At 46.0% G+C, this 17,907-nt stretch overlaps 1 protein-coding gene across 1 annotated transcript; it reads right to left on the bottom strand.

Annotated features, from left to right (window-relative positions):
- Positions 1–1,792: 1,792 nt before the first annotated feature.
- LOC144142055 (uncharacterized) lies at positions 1,793–3,544 on the bottom strand. Its single transcript, XM_077673485.1, has 2 exons — positions 3,231–3,544; positions 1,793–2,275 (listed from the first exon to the last, which is right to left on the bottom strand). The coding sequence occupies exons 1-2, from the start codon at positions 3,437–3,439 to the stop codon at positions 1,960–1,962; spliced, it is 525 nt and encodes a 174-aa protein (XP_077529611.1). The 5' UTR covers positions 3,440–3,544; the 3' UTR covers positions 1,793–1,959.
- Between the last annotated feature and the right edge of the window lie 14,363 nt (positions 3,545–17,907).

Below are 17,907 nucleotides of genomic sequence, written 5' to 3'. Positions count from 1 at the left end.
ACTCGCGAGTGCTAGTTGCACTCGCGGTGAGCCTCACTCACCACTCGAGAGTGAGAGTTCTCTTCGCGGTGAGCCCCGCTCACCACTCGCGAGTGCGAGTTCCACTCGTGGTGAGTCCTACTCCCCACTCGTGGCGAGCTGCGCTCACCACTCATGAGTGGCGAGTGAACGCGCGCTTCTTGCGTGATGTGCCAGGCTTACCGCGGTAAGCATCACTCGCTGTTGGCATTCGTCGCAGGAGCCGCTTGCTGTGGTAACTGCTGCTGGCGATATCCACTCGTACGCACAGCCACTAGTTAATGGAACGACTGCCTTTGGCTTCGGGAATAAGTGGCTACTCCCCTTTATAATTAGGGCACCGTGGAACCAACTCTCCAGTGACCTGTTGATTAAGGAATACGATTTGGATGGACGTCTGACGCCATAATGCGCTGATACTCTCACTGTCATGACTCATTGAGGGGCTGTTTTGCGCACTCTCGGCGAATGATGTTTCTGGCTCGCAGTGTTTTGTGTATGAATTAGTGTCGGTAATGTCGTCGCAATAGACCCTATGCAAAATGCGCCCCGCCATCTCACGTCGACTCCGGTAACTAGGTCCGCCATTTTGGTACGGTCGTTTGAAACCGAAACCAATTAGCAAACATAGAAGGCGGGCATTGACCGCTCTTGGCGATGGACTACGATGCCGGAGCATTGCTTCGTGCCGCAGAGCACGCAATGCGGAAATACCGGTTCAAATGGAGAAAAGGTACGTGAAGTTCTACGCTTTTGAACGAACTTTGTGACGCGAACTGTGCCGGCGCGAGCAACCTTTGTGACACGCTGGGCGCGGTGCGCTTGGAGCGAATATTTGTCGTTGGTTCGCTAAGCGCGGGGTTCCGTAGTCGCTGTCCGTATGAAAAATACAGCTGTGTTGGAGTTCTGTTGTCCAGTCTTTGTATTCTAAATGAAGCGTGAGCGTGCGCCGGCTATTCACGCGACTGACAGCGGCGCTCGACCGGGAAAACAGTACCACACATTGCCAAAATTAGGCTGTTCCTTTACTCGTCCCTGTGGCTCTGCGCCCGCTTCATTTCATTGTTAAATGGTACCGCTTAGCCCCTACACGAGCTTTTATCTTACCTATAGGGCTGTAAACAAACTTTTCTTGCCGCACTACGCCGTCACGGCGCGGTTGAAAATTTCCTCTGTGGCGGGCGCGCACGGTATGGGAGTGTTGTTGATTTCTTTACGTTGCATTTAGCCGCGTGTCGTTCCAGAAGTGGCGAACACTGTTTTATGATGCTCTAACGGTGGAAAATTCGAGCTTTCGCACTTGGTTCCCGATTTGCCGGGCTGAAAGGTTTGTTGTTACGTCAAGTTAACTTGGTGCCCATTGTCATTCCAGCAACGATGTATTTACTGTCGAAAATTTTGCGACTAAAATACACTCACTCCTCTAGTTTGTCACATGCTGCATGCATGCCTCCGACGTAATGATAGTGGCCATTGATGTAGGCAGCTGAGACAATTTTCAAGTTTTATTCAAAAAGAAAAAAAGAAAACGGCCACAGTTGCACCATTTATATCCACAAAAGCTTGAGTGCTTTTGTGGATATAAATGGAACAAAAAGAAGCATTCGCGCACCCCTGCATGTCGCGGTCTAGTAAACACGACGTTGCCCAGCCTATGCGTGCTTGCGAGATGACCACGGCGAAATGTGGCATGAATGCTTGCTGGTAGCTCATAGGTGACCCTTCAGGTGCCATGCCAGTCCTTGTTTCTGCTACTGGGGGGGGGGGGGGGGGGGAGGAGGAGGAGGAGCGGGAGGCCAGCACAACTGGGGCAAAAAACTCATTCTCAAGGCTACCAAGTTTTCTCCCAAGCGCCTGCACGGCACTTTGTTGCTGCTCGCATTGCTCCTGTACTCGACGTGCATCGAACAGACGCATTGGCAAGGGAAGGGAGGGGCCATTTTATCGCGGGCTTCTCCAGTCAATGTTTTGGACACTCGCTGTTGATGCCCTGCTGTCTCGGACGTCCCCACTGTTGTGGCGGCTCAGTGCACGCAAGCTCCGGTGGCGCCTCTTAAAACCTTCGGCTTGCAAAAGGGCGAGTAGGTGCACAGCAGCCAGGATGTGACTCCATGCTCCATTGCAACCCGCCGGGCACTCGCACGATGCCTCCCCAATCGCCCCACTGTCCGTCTCAAAGGTGAGGCACACAACATAGGGCCGGCCACTTTTCTTCTGGGAGCAAAAGCAGCTGCTGAGCACATGGATGAGGCCCAACCTGCAAGAACAGAGAGAGTATCAGTAAATAACACTCAAGGAAGAACAGGACTAGTCCGCTGCAGTTTATGGTAAAGGGACAGAGCAGAAAGAAGTGGCCGCAAGGAACAGACTCAAAATGACCAGATTTTGTGTCTTGCTTAACACTGTTGCAAGGACAATAATCTACACCTCAAACAGCAATGATGTCAAAATTGTTTGTCAAGTTCGAGCGTGCAAGTATCTCTGCATGCTTTGTTAATGCATTTTTCAAGAGAAGCAAGTTTAACATTTAAAAACCTCAGCGTGGGTAATGATGTATACCAGTACCCGCATAATCGTGTTCGTCATAACTTAAGCAAGCAATAATATGATTATCTGGAACTCACTTCCAGAATCTTTCGAGATAAACAGGTAAACCTTCGGGCTATACCGATGACCCATCGAATTAAAAAAAAAATCTTCTAGTTCAGTGAGTTCGAGCTAACGAGGTTTTATTGTATTATCTATTAACACCAAAAACATGCGCTTTAGAAACAAACACAACCACCCCACCGCCAAAAAAGGAGAAGAAAGACACACAAACACATTTTTGCGCAGAGCATGCGCAATAAATAATGAACACACACAAAAAAAGAAAATTCAAGGCGTATGTGCTCTTTTGTAGTTGACTTCGCCGCAAAGCACGATTGCTTTGCGGCAAGCACGCGGGCGGACGACCGTCACGGAAAACGGCCGCAAACTTCCCGTAAACATCTTCGCCAAAAATCATCCCGTAAATTCCATGTACAGCATTTGAAAATACCTAATCCTCCCACTAGCGGTACGGTCTGGCGATTGTCGCTCTCCTCTTTCAGGGTTACTGCAACAGGGTCGCCGCTACGCATTGGCGTGGTAAACAACGATGAACAAAGTGCTCTACAAATGCTCATACCGGTTAACTCGCGTCAAGTAAAAACAAAGAAGGATTTACTTACTGTGAGTCGCACGTGCTTGTCCGCACCGATGAAGGCGAGCAATGCGCCTCGGTGGCTAGGCGGCATGCCCTGCTCCGCTGCCGCTCGGATGGGTCTTTGGCGCGGCACCCCGAGTGGTATGAGTCTTCAGACACAGTCGGCAGCGCAGGCAAGTCCTTCGTCCACAATCCGCGGTCGAGAGCCGGAAAACACCGTCCAGTTTGAGCCATACCGCGTTACCGTCACGTACTCTTCCACAGTAAACAATACGAGACTTCCCGATCGGCGCCCGTACCAATATGGCCGACGGTCTCGTTTACATCAGTGTTGCTAGATCACCAAGCAATTTCGCATAGGGTCTATAAAGCGATTGCACTTCCCTACCGCTGAGCGCTGCGATGGAGGCATTAGGAATCACCGTGGTCTAGTGCCGTAGTACTTGGTGTACATAATTGGCCGGCTTGCTGCAGCTGTCAAATGGCCGGCTGTTATAAAGTGGAAATTATGAGTTCCCGTAATCGTTTGAAAAAATATCACAGATTTTTACAGATTCGCGTATCAGGATGGCGAAATGGTTCGTATGGGCGAGTTGCGTGTTGTGGAAGCAGTAGCTCATTATCGAGGTCTTGGCGTATTAAACGAATCAGTATTTGTCATTACTTGTTACGGCGGCGCTCTGTTATAGACCCTTTTGCAAAATGGCCAAATCGTTGGCGGAAAAGCAGCAAGCCACTCTGGCAACACTGTGCACCCGCTGCGCCGCCATTAGAAAGGAAGCGAAAAGGCTGCGAGCGCAGAGTTTCTATGGGTAGCTACCGTCCACCGTCCGCGTAATTGCATACGCGTCGTGGGGCAACAGACTCGTGAAGCCGTGGGCGAAAACGTGCAACCGCAACGGCGTTGGTACGACCTGCTTCCTTTCTAATGGCGTCGTCGCGTTCACCACCAGTGTTACCACCGCTGAATTCTCAGTGTTGTCGGCTTTTTTGCAAAGGGTCTATGACCCTCGTTTTCATACGGACTTCGTCGTCGTCCGCGTGCCGATGGCGTAGGGGTACTGTGACCCCTGAGTGGTGTGACGAATAGTAAGCGTTTTCGGTAGTCGGATAGCGTAATTTGTGAGTGGGTGAGTGAGCGAATGAGTGCGTGCGTGCGTGTGCGCGTGCGTGCGAGTTCGTATGTGTGTGCGTGCGCGCACGTGTTCAAGGTCGTTGGTGTGTGTCTGCGTGCATGTGCGTTTCTTTGCGTTTGCGCGTGCATGTGTTCGTGTATGTTGCGTGCGTGTTCGTGCTTGTGTGCGTGCGTGCGTGCGCTTGTATGCGTGCGAGCATGCGTGCGTGTGCGTACGTGTGCGTGTGTGAGTCTTATGACTTCTTCTCCCCGTTATTTCGTATAAACTTTGAACGTGAACTTGTCTGGGTGCCCGGTGCTGGCGAATGACGGTGTAGTTTAGGATCAAGCTGCGGTTTTGCTCTGCGGCAGACTGGTGCCGTTTTGGGAGGTGCACGCGGAGGGAGGCGGGCGCCAGGCAACTCGTCTCCATGAAAACGCCCGCGCTAAATTCAGGCGGCGCCGATTTGGCGCGACCATGCGGCGCCGCCTCTCTCCCTCGCCTTGTCTCTGCCAAGCGCTCAAGGCCAAGCGCTCCAGTAGCCTAAGGCTCCTTCACCTTGCTTGCTGTTTTCAATCTTTTCATGGCGGTGTTGTGCTGGACACTCTCGCTATGCGCCCTTTTCACCTCGAATTACTCTTGAAATAACCTGTTTGGAGGGTTGTCCAGAGGAAATTGACTGCGCAATTTGAGTGGCGCGGATAGCGCGCTTCGAGATAGGAATATGTGCGCGCGCTAGCCAGTATTTTGACAGATGGCAACAGCTTTTCTAAGCTTTTCTTCCGAACTGGACTATTTCTTTTATGTTCGCCACCGCTGTGAAAATTTTCTGTGTTTATTTTCTTTTGTAGAATCTGAGCGAAATAGCATAGACAATAATAAAAAGTTATGATGAATGGCTTCAGGCAAATTTGCGAGAATTTGTTCATTTCGTAAAAGGAGCCAGCGAGGATTACCGCTTTGAAAGTGACATATGAAGACATGTGCTTATAATACCCGAATACATACTTAGGTAAAAGGGAGACCCCATTCCTGAGAAAGGTCAATTTTAGCTCAAATCAGTATTTCATGCCCGAAAATATTTGTACGTGAGTGTGAGTGGAGGAAGCGAGTGGTGATTGCGAGTGAGCGTGAGTGGCCATTGAAAGCGGTGAGTGCGAGTGCGAGGGAGTGTAAGCGCGAATGCGAGTGGTGAGCGTGAGCGCGGATGAGTGCGAGTGGTGAGAGCGAGCGAGTGTGAGTGGTAGGGATGAGTGGTGAGCGTGAGCGCGAGTGAGTGCGAGTGGTGAGGACGAGTTGCGAGCGTGAGCGGGAGTGAGGGCGAGTAGCGAGGCCCGAGGGGCGAGCGTGAGTGCGAGTGAGTGTGAGTGGTGGGCCGGAGGGGTGAGCGTGAGCGCGAGTGAGTGGGACTGGTGCGGACGAGTGGAGAGCGTGAGCGGGAGTGAGTGCGAATGGTGAGGGTTGAGGGGTGAGCGTGAGCGCGAGTGAGTGCGAGTTGTGTGAGCGGAGTGGTGAGTGTGAACGTGAGTTAGTGCGAGTAGTGGGGCGAGTGGCCAGCATGAACGCGAGTGAGTGTGAGTAGTAAAGGCGGAGTGGCGAGCGTGAGTGCGAGTGAGTGCGCGTGGTGAGGGCGGAGTGGCGAGTGCGAGTGCGAGTGAGTGCGTTAGGATAAATATATCTTTTTGAGTGAGTGTGAGTGAGTGGCATCCAGTTTTGCCGAGCTATGTCAGTAAGGCACTCAGACGTTTCTAGAACACCGGCCCTGACGTCTGATCCGCGGAAAAACGGACGTAGTTGAAGAGGCACCAGCCGAATTCAAAGCAGCAGGCACAGGAACGGGGCCAAAGCGGCGGCATCGGGAGGGGTGTTTGGAAGGAGAACAGTTCCCGTCCTCCTCTCGCTTCCTCGTACGCGGTGCAGTTGACACGTTCTCTGAGGGGTGGACGGGATGCGAGGCGCATCGCGGCGCATGGTGTCGGTGTGGTTGGCATGGAGAACAGGCGACACCTCGCGTTTTCCGTGCTTGCTGTATCCCGATTCAATCGTTATATCCGATATCGCGGCACTGGAGCATTGTAATAAGCGGTTTCTTTTTGTCATGGAAACCATACAAAAGCGGACGGTGCCATACCTGTTCATCGTTGTATTCCATATATCGTTATAAACGGTATCATTATATGTGGACACCGACTGTATTGTTAAAAAACGACCTGGTCAAAATTAGTGGCGAAGCTGTGGCCGCGGTAATTTTGCAGGACTGATAAACACTAAAATAGCCGCCGCTGCTGGCTTGCTTGCTTCAGTGGCGATACTTTCATACCTTATCTAGTGAAGCTAGACAGTACCAGCGCCGCTCGTGTATCATGTATTAGGTATTTTTTCGTCTTGTTGCTTTTCCTGGTGTTGCTTATTTTAGTGACGTGCATGCCAATAAAAAATGAAATATCCCATAGGCCGCATTGCACTATTTGGTGTGCGCGACGCCTAGCAAAACAGTGCGCTTGCCCTGCACAGGCTACATCGCAAGGTTGATTACACTCTGAGTGTAATGTTTGGCTTGGTGGTGTCGCTCTCCCGCTGAGTTTATTTTTTAAGAGTAGGATTAAGCACGCAATGGGCGGCTGCTACCTGTGTACTTGATCAAAAAGAGCGATAGAAATATTCGTTGAACCGCCACATAAAATGAAGCAGAAATTGTCACTTTTTGTTGGATCATTTATTAGGCATGCTGAAGTGCCCTAATAGAGACAGCTCTCATTTTTCTATGTCTGAGAATTGCAGACAGCGCTTTTTCTATGTCTGAGAATTGAAGACTTGAACACTTGCTTTGGTGTATAAAATTTTATTTTATCCATTCCTCTTAGGAGGTATTCTGTGTTGTTCTCCTTATTGTGTTTGTATGTTATCTGTTTGGCCTTACCAGAATCAAAAAGCCAGAAACTAGAAAAGCCTAGTAACTGTGGAGGGAACGCCTTCAGTTTTGCGTGGTAACCGCGAAGCGTAGGCAGAAAATATACTACAGATTTCCGGACCGGAAGCCAACCTTTAAACAGCACATAATAACTATACTTTGATGAAAATAAACCTAGAAAAAATCTCTTATTCCCAAACGCTACAGCCAGCTCTCGCAAAAAAAAAGCAACGAAAAACTGTTCTTGCATTTCGAAAGACTTTCCCACGTGGAACTAATGTAATTCTTGCACCCCAACCTACATTAGAAGTCTGTAATATGACAGATTACGTCAGTTATTTGCACGTAGAGTGCCCGAGGTATAGAGAAGACAGCGTGTTACGCAAGCTTCTGCAAGAAGATTGCGCGTTGGTGAAGAGTAAGTACTTGGTATAAAAGCTATGAAAAGTATTCAGGCCAGCACCCAGTCTGGGGCAGTTCTCATAAGACTGAGCGGCGCGTTATCCCACGCGACCGAAATACGGTTTCGTCACTGCCTGCACCAAGAAGAAGTACTTGATTCTCGTACACTAATAAAAATGCCTTCAATATAACGCGTAATGTTATCCGTCACAAAATTCCGATGTAGAATAAATTGGTGTGCTGTAGCAACGTACCGTAGGTATTTGCTTCCGGTAGTTTGCTTCGGCACACAGACATTTCCTTTACCTTTGCAGTGGTATACGGATATTATTAGAAGAACACAAGATGAGGCTAAAGGGAGACAATAGGGGTGTGTAATGTCTACAACTTGCGGAATACTCGTCGCTGAGCTCCGTATTACAGCAGAACAAACTAGGGTGTTTAAATTAAGAAAACGTGGCTCAAACTACACGTGGACAAAGAAGACAAGGTAAGGCACCGGTATATATCTTACCTTGTCTTCTTTGTCCTTGTCTTCTTCGTCCACGTATAGTTCGCGCCACGTTTTCTTCTTTATTTATGTATCTGCCACCAACCAGCTCACGAGAATTGGCCCAACGAATTCAACGAAGATGAATCGTGCACCCTTTGTTGCTAGCGAGGTATTTTATTTTCGAAATCTATTTTCCCGATATATTTTCTCGTGCCATGCAATGTAACTAGCGATCGACCTCTTTTAGTGAGAGAAATGTTTAAAAAAACCCCAAACCAATGTTTAATTAATTAGTTCTCAGTAACCAATATTATATTTTACCTCTCATTGTCAATGTAACTTTAAATATATTGGGAAAATGTACGTTAACAACACAGTTGCGGGTAGCACAGATACAAAATATCACTGCCTATTGTATGATACAAAGATGTCTTGGAATTTTATTTTAAATAAAATACTGTAAATCCCCAATCTATTCGCGAAGACTGGGGATAAGTCCATCCAACCACATTGACCTAAAAGTACGCCGGGAAGAGAAAGCCCCAAAGCAACATTACCATTGATCAAACTAAGCTAAAGAATAAAAATTTATATAAAGGATAAACCGCACCGAACCAACGAACACACACACGGATATCAAACACGCACACAGCGCCATGTTTGGGTCTAATTTTCCCCGTGCACTGCTTCCTTGTAACTGTTTTACTAGTCCCAGGTTCCATCTTTATCGGAGAATAGTATCCCAAAATAACGCTCAACCACATTTTCTTGAAACATTTCCTCTGAATAATGGCCTTTACATTAGCAGAAAGTGGGTTGGAACGATTAGTTACTGCGCAAAGTGTATTCACCATTGCGCACTGTAGTCTAACGCTACTTACCATACTAATATTACTTTATTTAAATGAACCTGCATCTTATTTATAATATTCCCGTGCGTAAACTGGGCATATAACTGAGACTCGCCGCGAGTTTATGTTGAAAAATAAAAATTGCAAATTTCTTTATTTGCGTGGTTTGGGATTTCAGGCGTACACCTAAATAAATGGGTTGTGTCAATTAATTTCAGAACCTGAGGGCTTGGGCGCTGCGGAAAAATGTCAGCATGCTAGCACTCTTATTTTACTCCTGCGCTACTATTGCCTAGATCAAACACTTTTCCTCAGGCTCAGCACAAAACCGCCTCTACAAAGAAGTAATACTTTATCGATACTATGTAGGGGTGTGATTAAAAAGAACAATTGTATGGGTCACATATGCACGAAAATTGATTAGTAAAAACAACTCACTAAGATCAATGAGGTCACTTGTGACCAAAGCGTAATAAGCTGTGGTGGAGAGGACGAATAAACAATAATTTGAGCAGTCATTGCTGTTGGGTTGACCGCCAGGTGGGAGACCTCTTCAGTCTAGGAAGCCCTGGGTCTTGGCACCGTGTCTCGCCCAGTCTACCAGGCGTTGTTGGTGATACGGGTTGGAGTTGGTCAACCTACCCTCCCACTGCTCAAATGAGGGCTTTGGATGTGGGGCCAGGGATGGTGTGTGGTGGCACTACCATACCGTGTGATAGAGAGTGTATTGCTTCATTCAGGATTTACACGTTTATGTGTACAATGTAGGATGCATTGATTGTAGTTATGTACCACGTGGAAATGTGTTTGTAGCTGTCTTCACGAGACATGTTGAGGTGTGGAGGCGGAAAGGTTCTTCATCTCAAGCGGTAGTTGGCCACGGTGTCACTGCACCTTCTCGGGAATAATCCTCTTGTTGGCCTTATAGAGGGACGGGCTGATGTTTCAGGAGGAGGAGCCCGGTGCTTACGAGATCGGGCTGCGACATGGGCCGCCTCATTCCCTTCCAGTGATGAATGAGCCGTTGTTCACATGATGAAAATGTCTGGTCAATCAGAGTGGGTCGATAGAATTTTTGCCTGTGTTGATAAAATGCGTCCATTTGGAAGTTTCGAAACGCTGTTTGAGAATCAGTTATGATGGTGACATGTTCTTTACCAGTGGTAGCGGCAAGGGCAATGGCGGCTTCTTCGAGGGAGTCGATGTCCTTGGTAGGTATAAAAGCTGAAGCTAGCTTCAGTCCCTGATTATTGACTATGCTGATGGCTTGGGTTGATCGACTTGCGTATAGTGGTGAGTCTGCGTACCTAACGTCAGGCCGTTTCCCGTATGCAGTTCGAAGATCTTGAACTCTTTCTTACATCGCGCTCTGTTGTGGATCGAATGCATATTTCTTGGCACTGGGGTGACAGTGGTGTTCCCTCTAACATGTAGTGGAATGCGTTCTTTAGCGTTATTTTCTTTCGGGACTTCGTAACGCAGTTTTCGTCGGGTGTGTCTTCCCGTCTTGGAGAGCTTTTATCGTTCCAATTGGCTAGTTTTGGTGGTTCTAGCCAACTACTCCCAAGTGTTGTGCAGGCCTAATTGCAATGATTTGTCTGTAGAAGCAGTGAAGGGTAAACTAGGAGGAAACTTGTAGGCTTCTCTAATCAAGATATTGAATTTTTCTTTTTTGTTATTTTTCAGGACTAGATATGGCGTTTCATACGTAATTCTAATTCTTGTTAACACTTACACAAGCCTAATGGTGTCCTTCTCTTTGAGGAACGTCGGCGATTTGTGGTACGGTGTATGCGAGGTAGAACTTGATGGAATGTGGTTTGTAGTTTATCATGCGTTGCCATGCCCGGTCCGTCTTGCTCTAGCGTAAGTCCTAGTATGGGGAAAGTTTTGACCTTTAGGATGGGAGTATTGTTGATTTGAATTTCTATATCAGAAATTGGCGCCGGGGGTCCACCTTTGGTTTGTGTTTTAAGGTCCAGTAATTTGTATTTATCTGGAGAGCAGTACACACCATGTCGGCGAAGGCACTGTTCGGTGGTTTGAATTTCTTCTTGCGAGGTGTCTTGGTGCGTATCGGCAGAGCACGTGCGTGTCCATATTACAATATCATCGGCGTAGATATCATGACTGACGCCTGCGATATTATTAAATTGTGCTGGAAGGTCTTTCATTGCCAAATTGAAAAGTAGTTGTGATATGACACAGCCCTGGGGTGTTCCTTTGGTGGTGTCGGGAGTTTTATTCTAAGGTTCCCGATGCCAGTAGTCGCTGTGTGGTATGTCAAAATTTTCTTTACAAAGTTCTATGTCCGTTAACCGCAGTGGGTTGACTGTAGGCTTTCGTATATAGCATGGTGTTTGGCATTGTGGCAGACCCCTTTGACATCAAGGGCGAAGATGGCGCTTTTGTGTTTTCTGCTTAGATTGTCTAAGATGACCTCTTTGATTTTCAAGGTGTATATCTTTAATAAAAAGGGGCTAACGGAAGCCGTACATGCTGTGAGGCCAGTGGTCATTGTCTTCGATATAAGGGGCAAGCCTTTTGTGCACCATATATTTATATAACTTGCCTGCGCATGATGTCAGGGAAATTGCATGTAGGTTTGCTAAATAATGAGTTTTCCCGGTTTGTGAATTAAGCTGATGTCGGCAAGTTTCAAGAAAGCGGATATTGACCCTTAACCACTGCTCATTGATGAATTGCAGTAACCATTTTATGGCACCAGAGTCCTGGTTCCTTTGGGTCTTGTTGATTTTGCCGTGACCTAGAAACACAACGCCAGCATGGGATGAGTGTAAAAATAATGTTTTGTGTTTTTGTGGGTCGGAAGGATACCCTACCACTTTCTTTGTGCAACGAAATCACAAAAGCCCAAGTGCACGAACATTTGTTATGACGAATCTTGTCCCCGACCCGAGCCCCAAATCGGCAAAGGAAACATAATGGCCACATGTAGTAAGCAAAGAACAAAATTTGTATATTTATTTCTCCGTCGATCTAGCTTAAGTTTTGCCGCTTAGGCAATCGGTGTCTAGTTTGGTTTTATAATTGCCGACAAAAACATTTCGCTGCAAAAGCGACATGAGCATATTGATGGAGACTGAATATTCTTTGTTCACCTGGCGTGAACTGGCTGCACCCTTGCCAAAACGATGGCATGGCCGCCGGGGTGGCCGTGAACCTCGTAACAGAAGCAGACTTCGTAAATTCTTCCTTTTTTTCTTTCTTTCTTTCTTTCTTTCTTTCTTTCTTTCTTTCTTTCTTTCTTTCTGTCCTTCTTACCTTTATTCTTTCTTTCTGTCTTCCTTTCTTCCTTTCTTTCTTCCTTTCTTTCTTTTTTCTTTCTTTGTTTCTTTCCTTCTTTCTTTCTTTTTTTGTTTCTTTCCTTCTTTCCTTCTCTCTTTATTTCTTTCTTTCTTTCCGTACGCTAAGGGGAGCAGAGGCTGAACGCTTGAAGCCTGACTACGGCCCCTGCTTCTGGTAGCACGTAGCGTGCGGGCACAGCAAATTATATTGCAGACTTGCAGTCGATTGTACAAAAAAACATACAAATAACAAAAACAGCAGATAATACATTTGCCATAAGGCTCTTCAAACGCTCAATGTGTAACCGCTTTGCACAAAAAAAAAATATAGAACAAAATAAGTAGGGCATGAAAACTCGGCAAATCGGCGGGAGAAGTTGTGGTCGTTCTTTATTGAATCACGCCGGTTTTTCTCTGCAAATACAAAAGTTGGGAATATGAGTTTCTTTAGGAACAAATAAAAAACTGTGAAGAGGATGGGAGGGCTGTGAGTTTTTAAGCCTTTTATTACCGATGCCGAATCAGCAAAAATGACGTTTAAAAGTGTTAGGCCATTTGTGACAAAATATGTCTTTGTGTAGCCAGATTAATGTGGTTAGGGCCTTTCAGCAGGTATTGAAGAAGGCCTTTGGAAAACACCAAAAGGTGTTTGTAGAAGATGGGTCTTTATTAGACAATCCATCCAAGAAGGAGGCCACTAAAAATATATCAAACATTAGTGACCAATGTAGGATAGTTGTTTTTTTTTCTGAAAAAATCAAAAGTGACTGTTTACGAAAACATCAACCGAATTAAAAATAGAAAATATTGCCTTCAATATAAACTGCCACTCTTACATACCAACCTGTATAGACTAAGGTTTGCAAGTGCGAGTAACCGCCCCAGGAGGCAACGGAGAGAAAATACGCGCTGTGGACATTTTTTATTCGGGGAAGATTCAAACGAAATCGAAAGCGGAAACTGATAGGGTAAGAGCGCCAGTGTAAATACCTCCCATAAATTGGAATTCAGACCGCAAAGCGGGGACGTTTGAAAACATTTTCCATTTCCAAGATGTCAAGCGTAAGTTTTGAGCACTCGACGCCGCAGTAAAAACATCCTCTTAGATGTAACCTCCCGTATGCTTATTTATGCTGAAATAAAAAGTTTGAAAACAGTGGTCCATGGTGCATGCCTCATTCTCGCGGTCGTATGTTTAGTTAATCGCTCAAATGTGCCGACATTTCTTCCCAGTTCTTCTGTGCTTTTGAACGCCCCATCGTGCTATTTGTGCACGTCTAGAACTACATGTCTTTTGCGGCGCTCGTTTTGCGAAAACCCATAGAATTTAGCAAACAGGCTTGTTTCCGTTGTGCTGAACGCACTGACAATTCTCACAAAAAAGCTACTCTGGTTTCAAACGAATGGCAACACCCTATTTGTGCAATACGGCAGACCGCTTGGGGTTTGCTTTTATAGGCGGACTGCGCAAAGACAGTACAGATATTTTCCCGAACACCTCTGGCGATATATCTCTATTGGGTGAGTTTAAAAACTGATGGAATACAACTTGAGCTTGAATACTGCACTCAAGAGCATTTTAACTTCGTTAATCTTGCAAAGCAAGAAGGTTGCGTTAGAGGATTTAGCGAGTAAACAAAATTTGGCTAAGTTAATGCATCGCGAACGATGGGGGTGAATACCAGCCTACCGAGAGGAAGAAAGACGACGCAGATTCAAAGTGACAACAAGCATAAAACGTTTGCCCGAGCATGTCAGCTCCCATTTATCTACCTGATCCACACGAAGCTTTGTCAACGCGATGCAGCGTGAAAAGGCCATCTTAGTATGGAAGCTTGCTACGAATCGGCGCCAGCTCCACGGTGAAACTTGCCCAGTATTTTCCGGCGAGGGGATCTCCGTAATTACGGGAGTAGGCACGATAGATACAGCTGTTTCCCTCTGAGAATTTACATTAGACAGCTGGTGGTGGTTATAAACAGTTATAGCGTGGAAAAAAGAGTCAGCGATGTCCTAGTTAGGTACTTAGTTTAGGTAAGGCGCTTAGTCTATAAGGGGCAGTTGCTGTTTCGGTGGGGTTGAGCAGCCGTAGATGATTAGGAGCACATATGCGGGTCAGCTGCCTCGGCCAATCTTGGAGTATTTGGTGCGGACGGGCCGGAGAAGGTGTTTACGTTTGTAAAGCGATGCCAGCTTCGTAGGATGGAAGCATCTTTGCAGAAATGGCACTCTGCCGGTCGGGGACATTGATTGTGGAGGGCGTGTATAATAAGGGTAGGAATTGATGTTTTTATAGCGGCCGGCAACGCACACACCGGTGTCGTGATAGGGAGGGTGTTAGGGTCGCAAATCCTGGGAAGAGATCTGGGCAGGAAGGAGAAGATCTGAGTAATGGAGTTCTGAAGGGGTGGGCTTACTGCATGGGAGATATCAATCGGGGCTCAATCAAAAAAAGGGGGTGATTATCTACGGGGCCTAGCATACCGAGAAGTTAATGGTGTGCTAAAAATAAAAATACAACAGTTTTAAATTTAGTTGGTGCACAATAGGTCTTGTCTCTCCGAACTCACCGTTTGGCCACTTTGTGGGCACGCCAAGGTCCACGCAATAAGTTCAACGCGTCTTATAGTTGAGGCGTAATGTGAATGCGTAAGGAAAGAAGCACACACTATATTTATCTAAGGAAAAAATGACGTTCTTTGACGGTCTTTAAATTGCTTCGTTCCAGCGATGGAAGTACAAATTTCACGGGACAGGGAATGTGGGCGTATCCTTTTCTTTTAATTGTATTGCGAGCCTAAGAGTGAAACGTTACTTCTGGGTAAACTTTATGCGAACAAGAAAGGGTGATAATACTCGTGGTATGAAGCTTACCCTGATAACTTTCAAGAATAAAGTGGTGATTCAGGCAATGTTAATATTGTTTTGTGTGAAGTAGCTTAAAAGTTTGTGATTTAAGGCTTGTTTGAATTTTATTTACTTCTGATGGAGGCGAAAAGCAAAAAAGCCCTTGTGTACGAGATTTCGGCGCACGTTAAAGATCCTCAGGGGATCACAATTAATCTGAAGCCCTCCACTATGGCGCGCCTCATCGTCTGCGTTGCGCCGGCGGGTTAAACCCTACAATCAATCAGTCGCATTTTATCTGGTGTCTGTGAGGGGAAGGAAGGAAAAAAATCATAAAATAAATTCGTTAAAACGTATCTTCACTATGAGCTGATAATGTACCGTCACACGATAATATTTCTTTCCTCGACCAATTAGTTCCATGGTTGACATGTTATTGCCATGAAGCCAGGGACGACGCAGATTCTTCGAGGAATCGAGTGTATCAGAGCAGAGTTGTGCCTCCTAATGAACTCAAGAAAACACAACCATCGAGGAAGCCGTGAGCAGCGTGACTTGAATAGATGGCCGTCGGCGAAGTGATACCGCTATGCTTGCCTACCAACAATTAATTTTTGGGGGGTGAATAGTTTGACAACCTTCCAAACAGATCTAGAACATCGGTGACCAAAGAGAAATATTGTATTCCATTAACGATAGGGTGATACACTATTCCGATCAAATAAAAACAATATACAAACAAACATACTGTAACGGGTCCATCCCTTTTACTTAGACAGTTATGCGCGGAAAGATGCTGGTGACAACACAAAAGTAAAGAAGACATAAAGCGTGGTTTGCAAAATTTTTAGCCCCGTATTGTCTCCTGTGTTTTTGTATGATAGAATGTCCAGCGTAAAAACGCAGTGAGTTTCTTTCCATCATGTGACACGCTGGTTTTCCCGTTTATTGCTGCAAGATACCGCAACCTACTTTATGGGACGTGGAACGCCGCACACGCATTATTTAGGCTTGTGCGGTGGCCTTGCTCGGAAATGAAACAGTGTTTTCCACGTACTTAATAGCGGCTTCACAGGAATTAGAACGGCAAATATTACTTTTGGCTGCGTCATGTACGTACTCCCGCCTCGCCTGACAGAAGTAATCCTTGTGTCGTAAGGGTTTCTGTAGTACTATTACACATGCGAAAAGCAACTGGAAACTTCGATGAAGCTCTTGACAATTGATAAAACATTTTAGGTTTTTACATTTATTCTAACAGAAATTCCGTCCGCAGGCCAAACTCAAATTAGTGTGATATAGGCGGTGTGTAAAAATAATTTTCCGCCGTTACAAACAAATTCACTACCAATGTTGGGAACTTGTATCTAGACCTATATTAATTCCATTTTTCCTACCAGCAATAATCTTACTAGTGGAATTGTACTGGATCGGCGTTCGTAGTTATGGTGAAGTGTTCAAGTGAGAAAACCTTTCAGCCTTTCCGCAATTTGAAAACACAGGATGCTATTTACTCTATGATCACAGTATTATTACTAAGCAAGGATGGTTGGATAGGCCTTTTCTAGAGCAGCAATTCTCATTGAATTTATTTCATTCCGAGCTTCGGTGTTTAGCATGGAAATCACGTGTTGCTAATCGCCATTATAATTTGTCAGATTTCTCTTTATTGTGATGTCGCTGCAAACACAGAGGCTGCTGTGTGTGGTTGCAGGGAAGCAGTATTTCAAATTTGCAATAAATACTAAAAGTTGGCTCGGAATATTCAACGGGACCTCAGATTCAGTGAAGGAACAGTTATAGATTTCTTTTTAAAAAACACTTTCCACGCGTCCATCATTACAGGTAACACGGAAGTGTTTGCATTGACACAAACTTTTTGAAGCTACCGAACGGCCATGAAGGAAAAGGAGTTTTTTTCTTCATTATATGTTTCAGTGGGTTTAGTGATGCAGTGGTAATTTCTGACACATTACACGCATAACAACCACACGTCAGTTCAATTTAAATTGTTTCTAGGGCAGGAGCTGTTGCTGAAGAGGGTGCTCTCATGGGCAGTCATGGATTGCTTGAAAGCTGCATTAAAACAGTTCTTAGGTTTACGAAAGAAGATGGCTTAAGTAAAACAGACAGATAGACAATTACCTCTATTGAAGGTCCTAAAAAGCACCGCCGCCGTTCAGGGCGGCGGTGCTCATCAGGGCGTTGCTCCTCAGGGCGGCGGGCACGGTGCCCGCTACCACGTGGGGACCGGGAAACCGAGCCCCACCGTAGCGAAGAACAAGTTATAATTTTTTCAGGCGACAATACGCCTGCCTCTCAAGAAATTTATAGCGTTCTAACGATTGCATCAGTTGTTATTACGCCCTTGAATGGTATCTTGAGCAAAATCAGTGCCAAATGTGAGGCCATATAAGGCATCCAAAGGAAATTTTTCCGTAATTATAAATAAAGTCTGAGGATTGGAGTTCCACTAGAAAATTATCGACCGGCCGCGGCGGCCGCTTTTCTGATGGAGGCGAAAAGCAAAAACGCCCGTGTGTACGAGATTTCGGCGCACGATAAAGATCCCCAGGTGGTCAAAATTAATCCGGAGCCCTCCACTACGGCACGCCTCATCGCCTGCGTTGCGTCGGCGCGTTAAACCGACACAATCAATCAATCAGAAAAAATCGTGATGCTCGTAGCAGAAGTGTACACTTATACGATGAGAACCACATTAGTGGACGCAGATATAGTAGCAAGAAGTGGGTATCTTCACATTATTATTACTAA

This window comes from Haemaphysalis longicornis, unplaced genomic scaffold (assembly GCF_048455015.1).
Source record: "Haemaphysalis longicornis isolate Haplotype H1 unplaced genomic scaffold, Haemaphysalis longicornis Haplotype H1 scaffold_6, whole genome shotgun sequence".
NCBI classification, from domain to species: Eukaryota; Metazoa; Arthropoda; class Arachnida; order Ixodida; family Ixodidae; genus Haemaphysalis; species Haemaphysalis longicornis.
The sequence above is the reverse complement of the archived record's forward strand: the minus strand, read 5'-3'. Positions and strand labels throughout refer to the sequence as shown.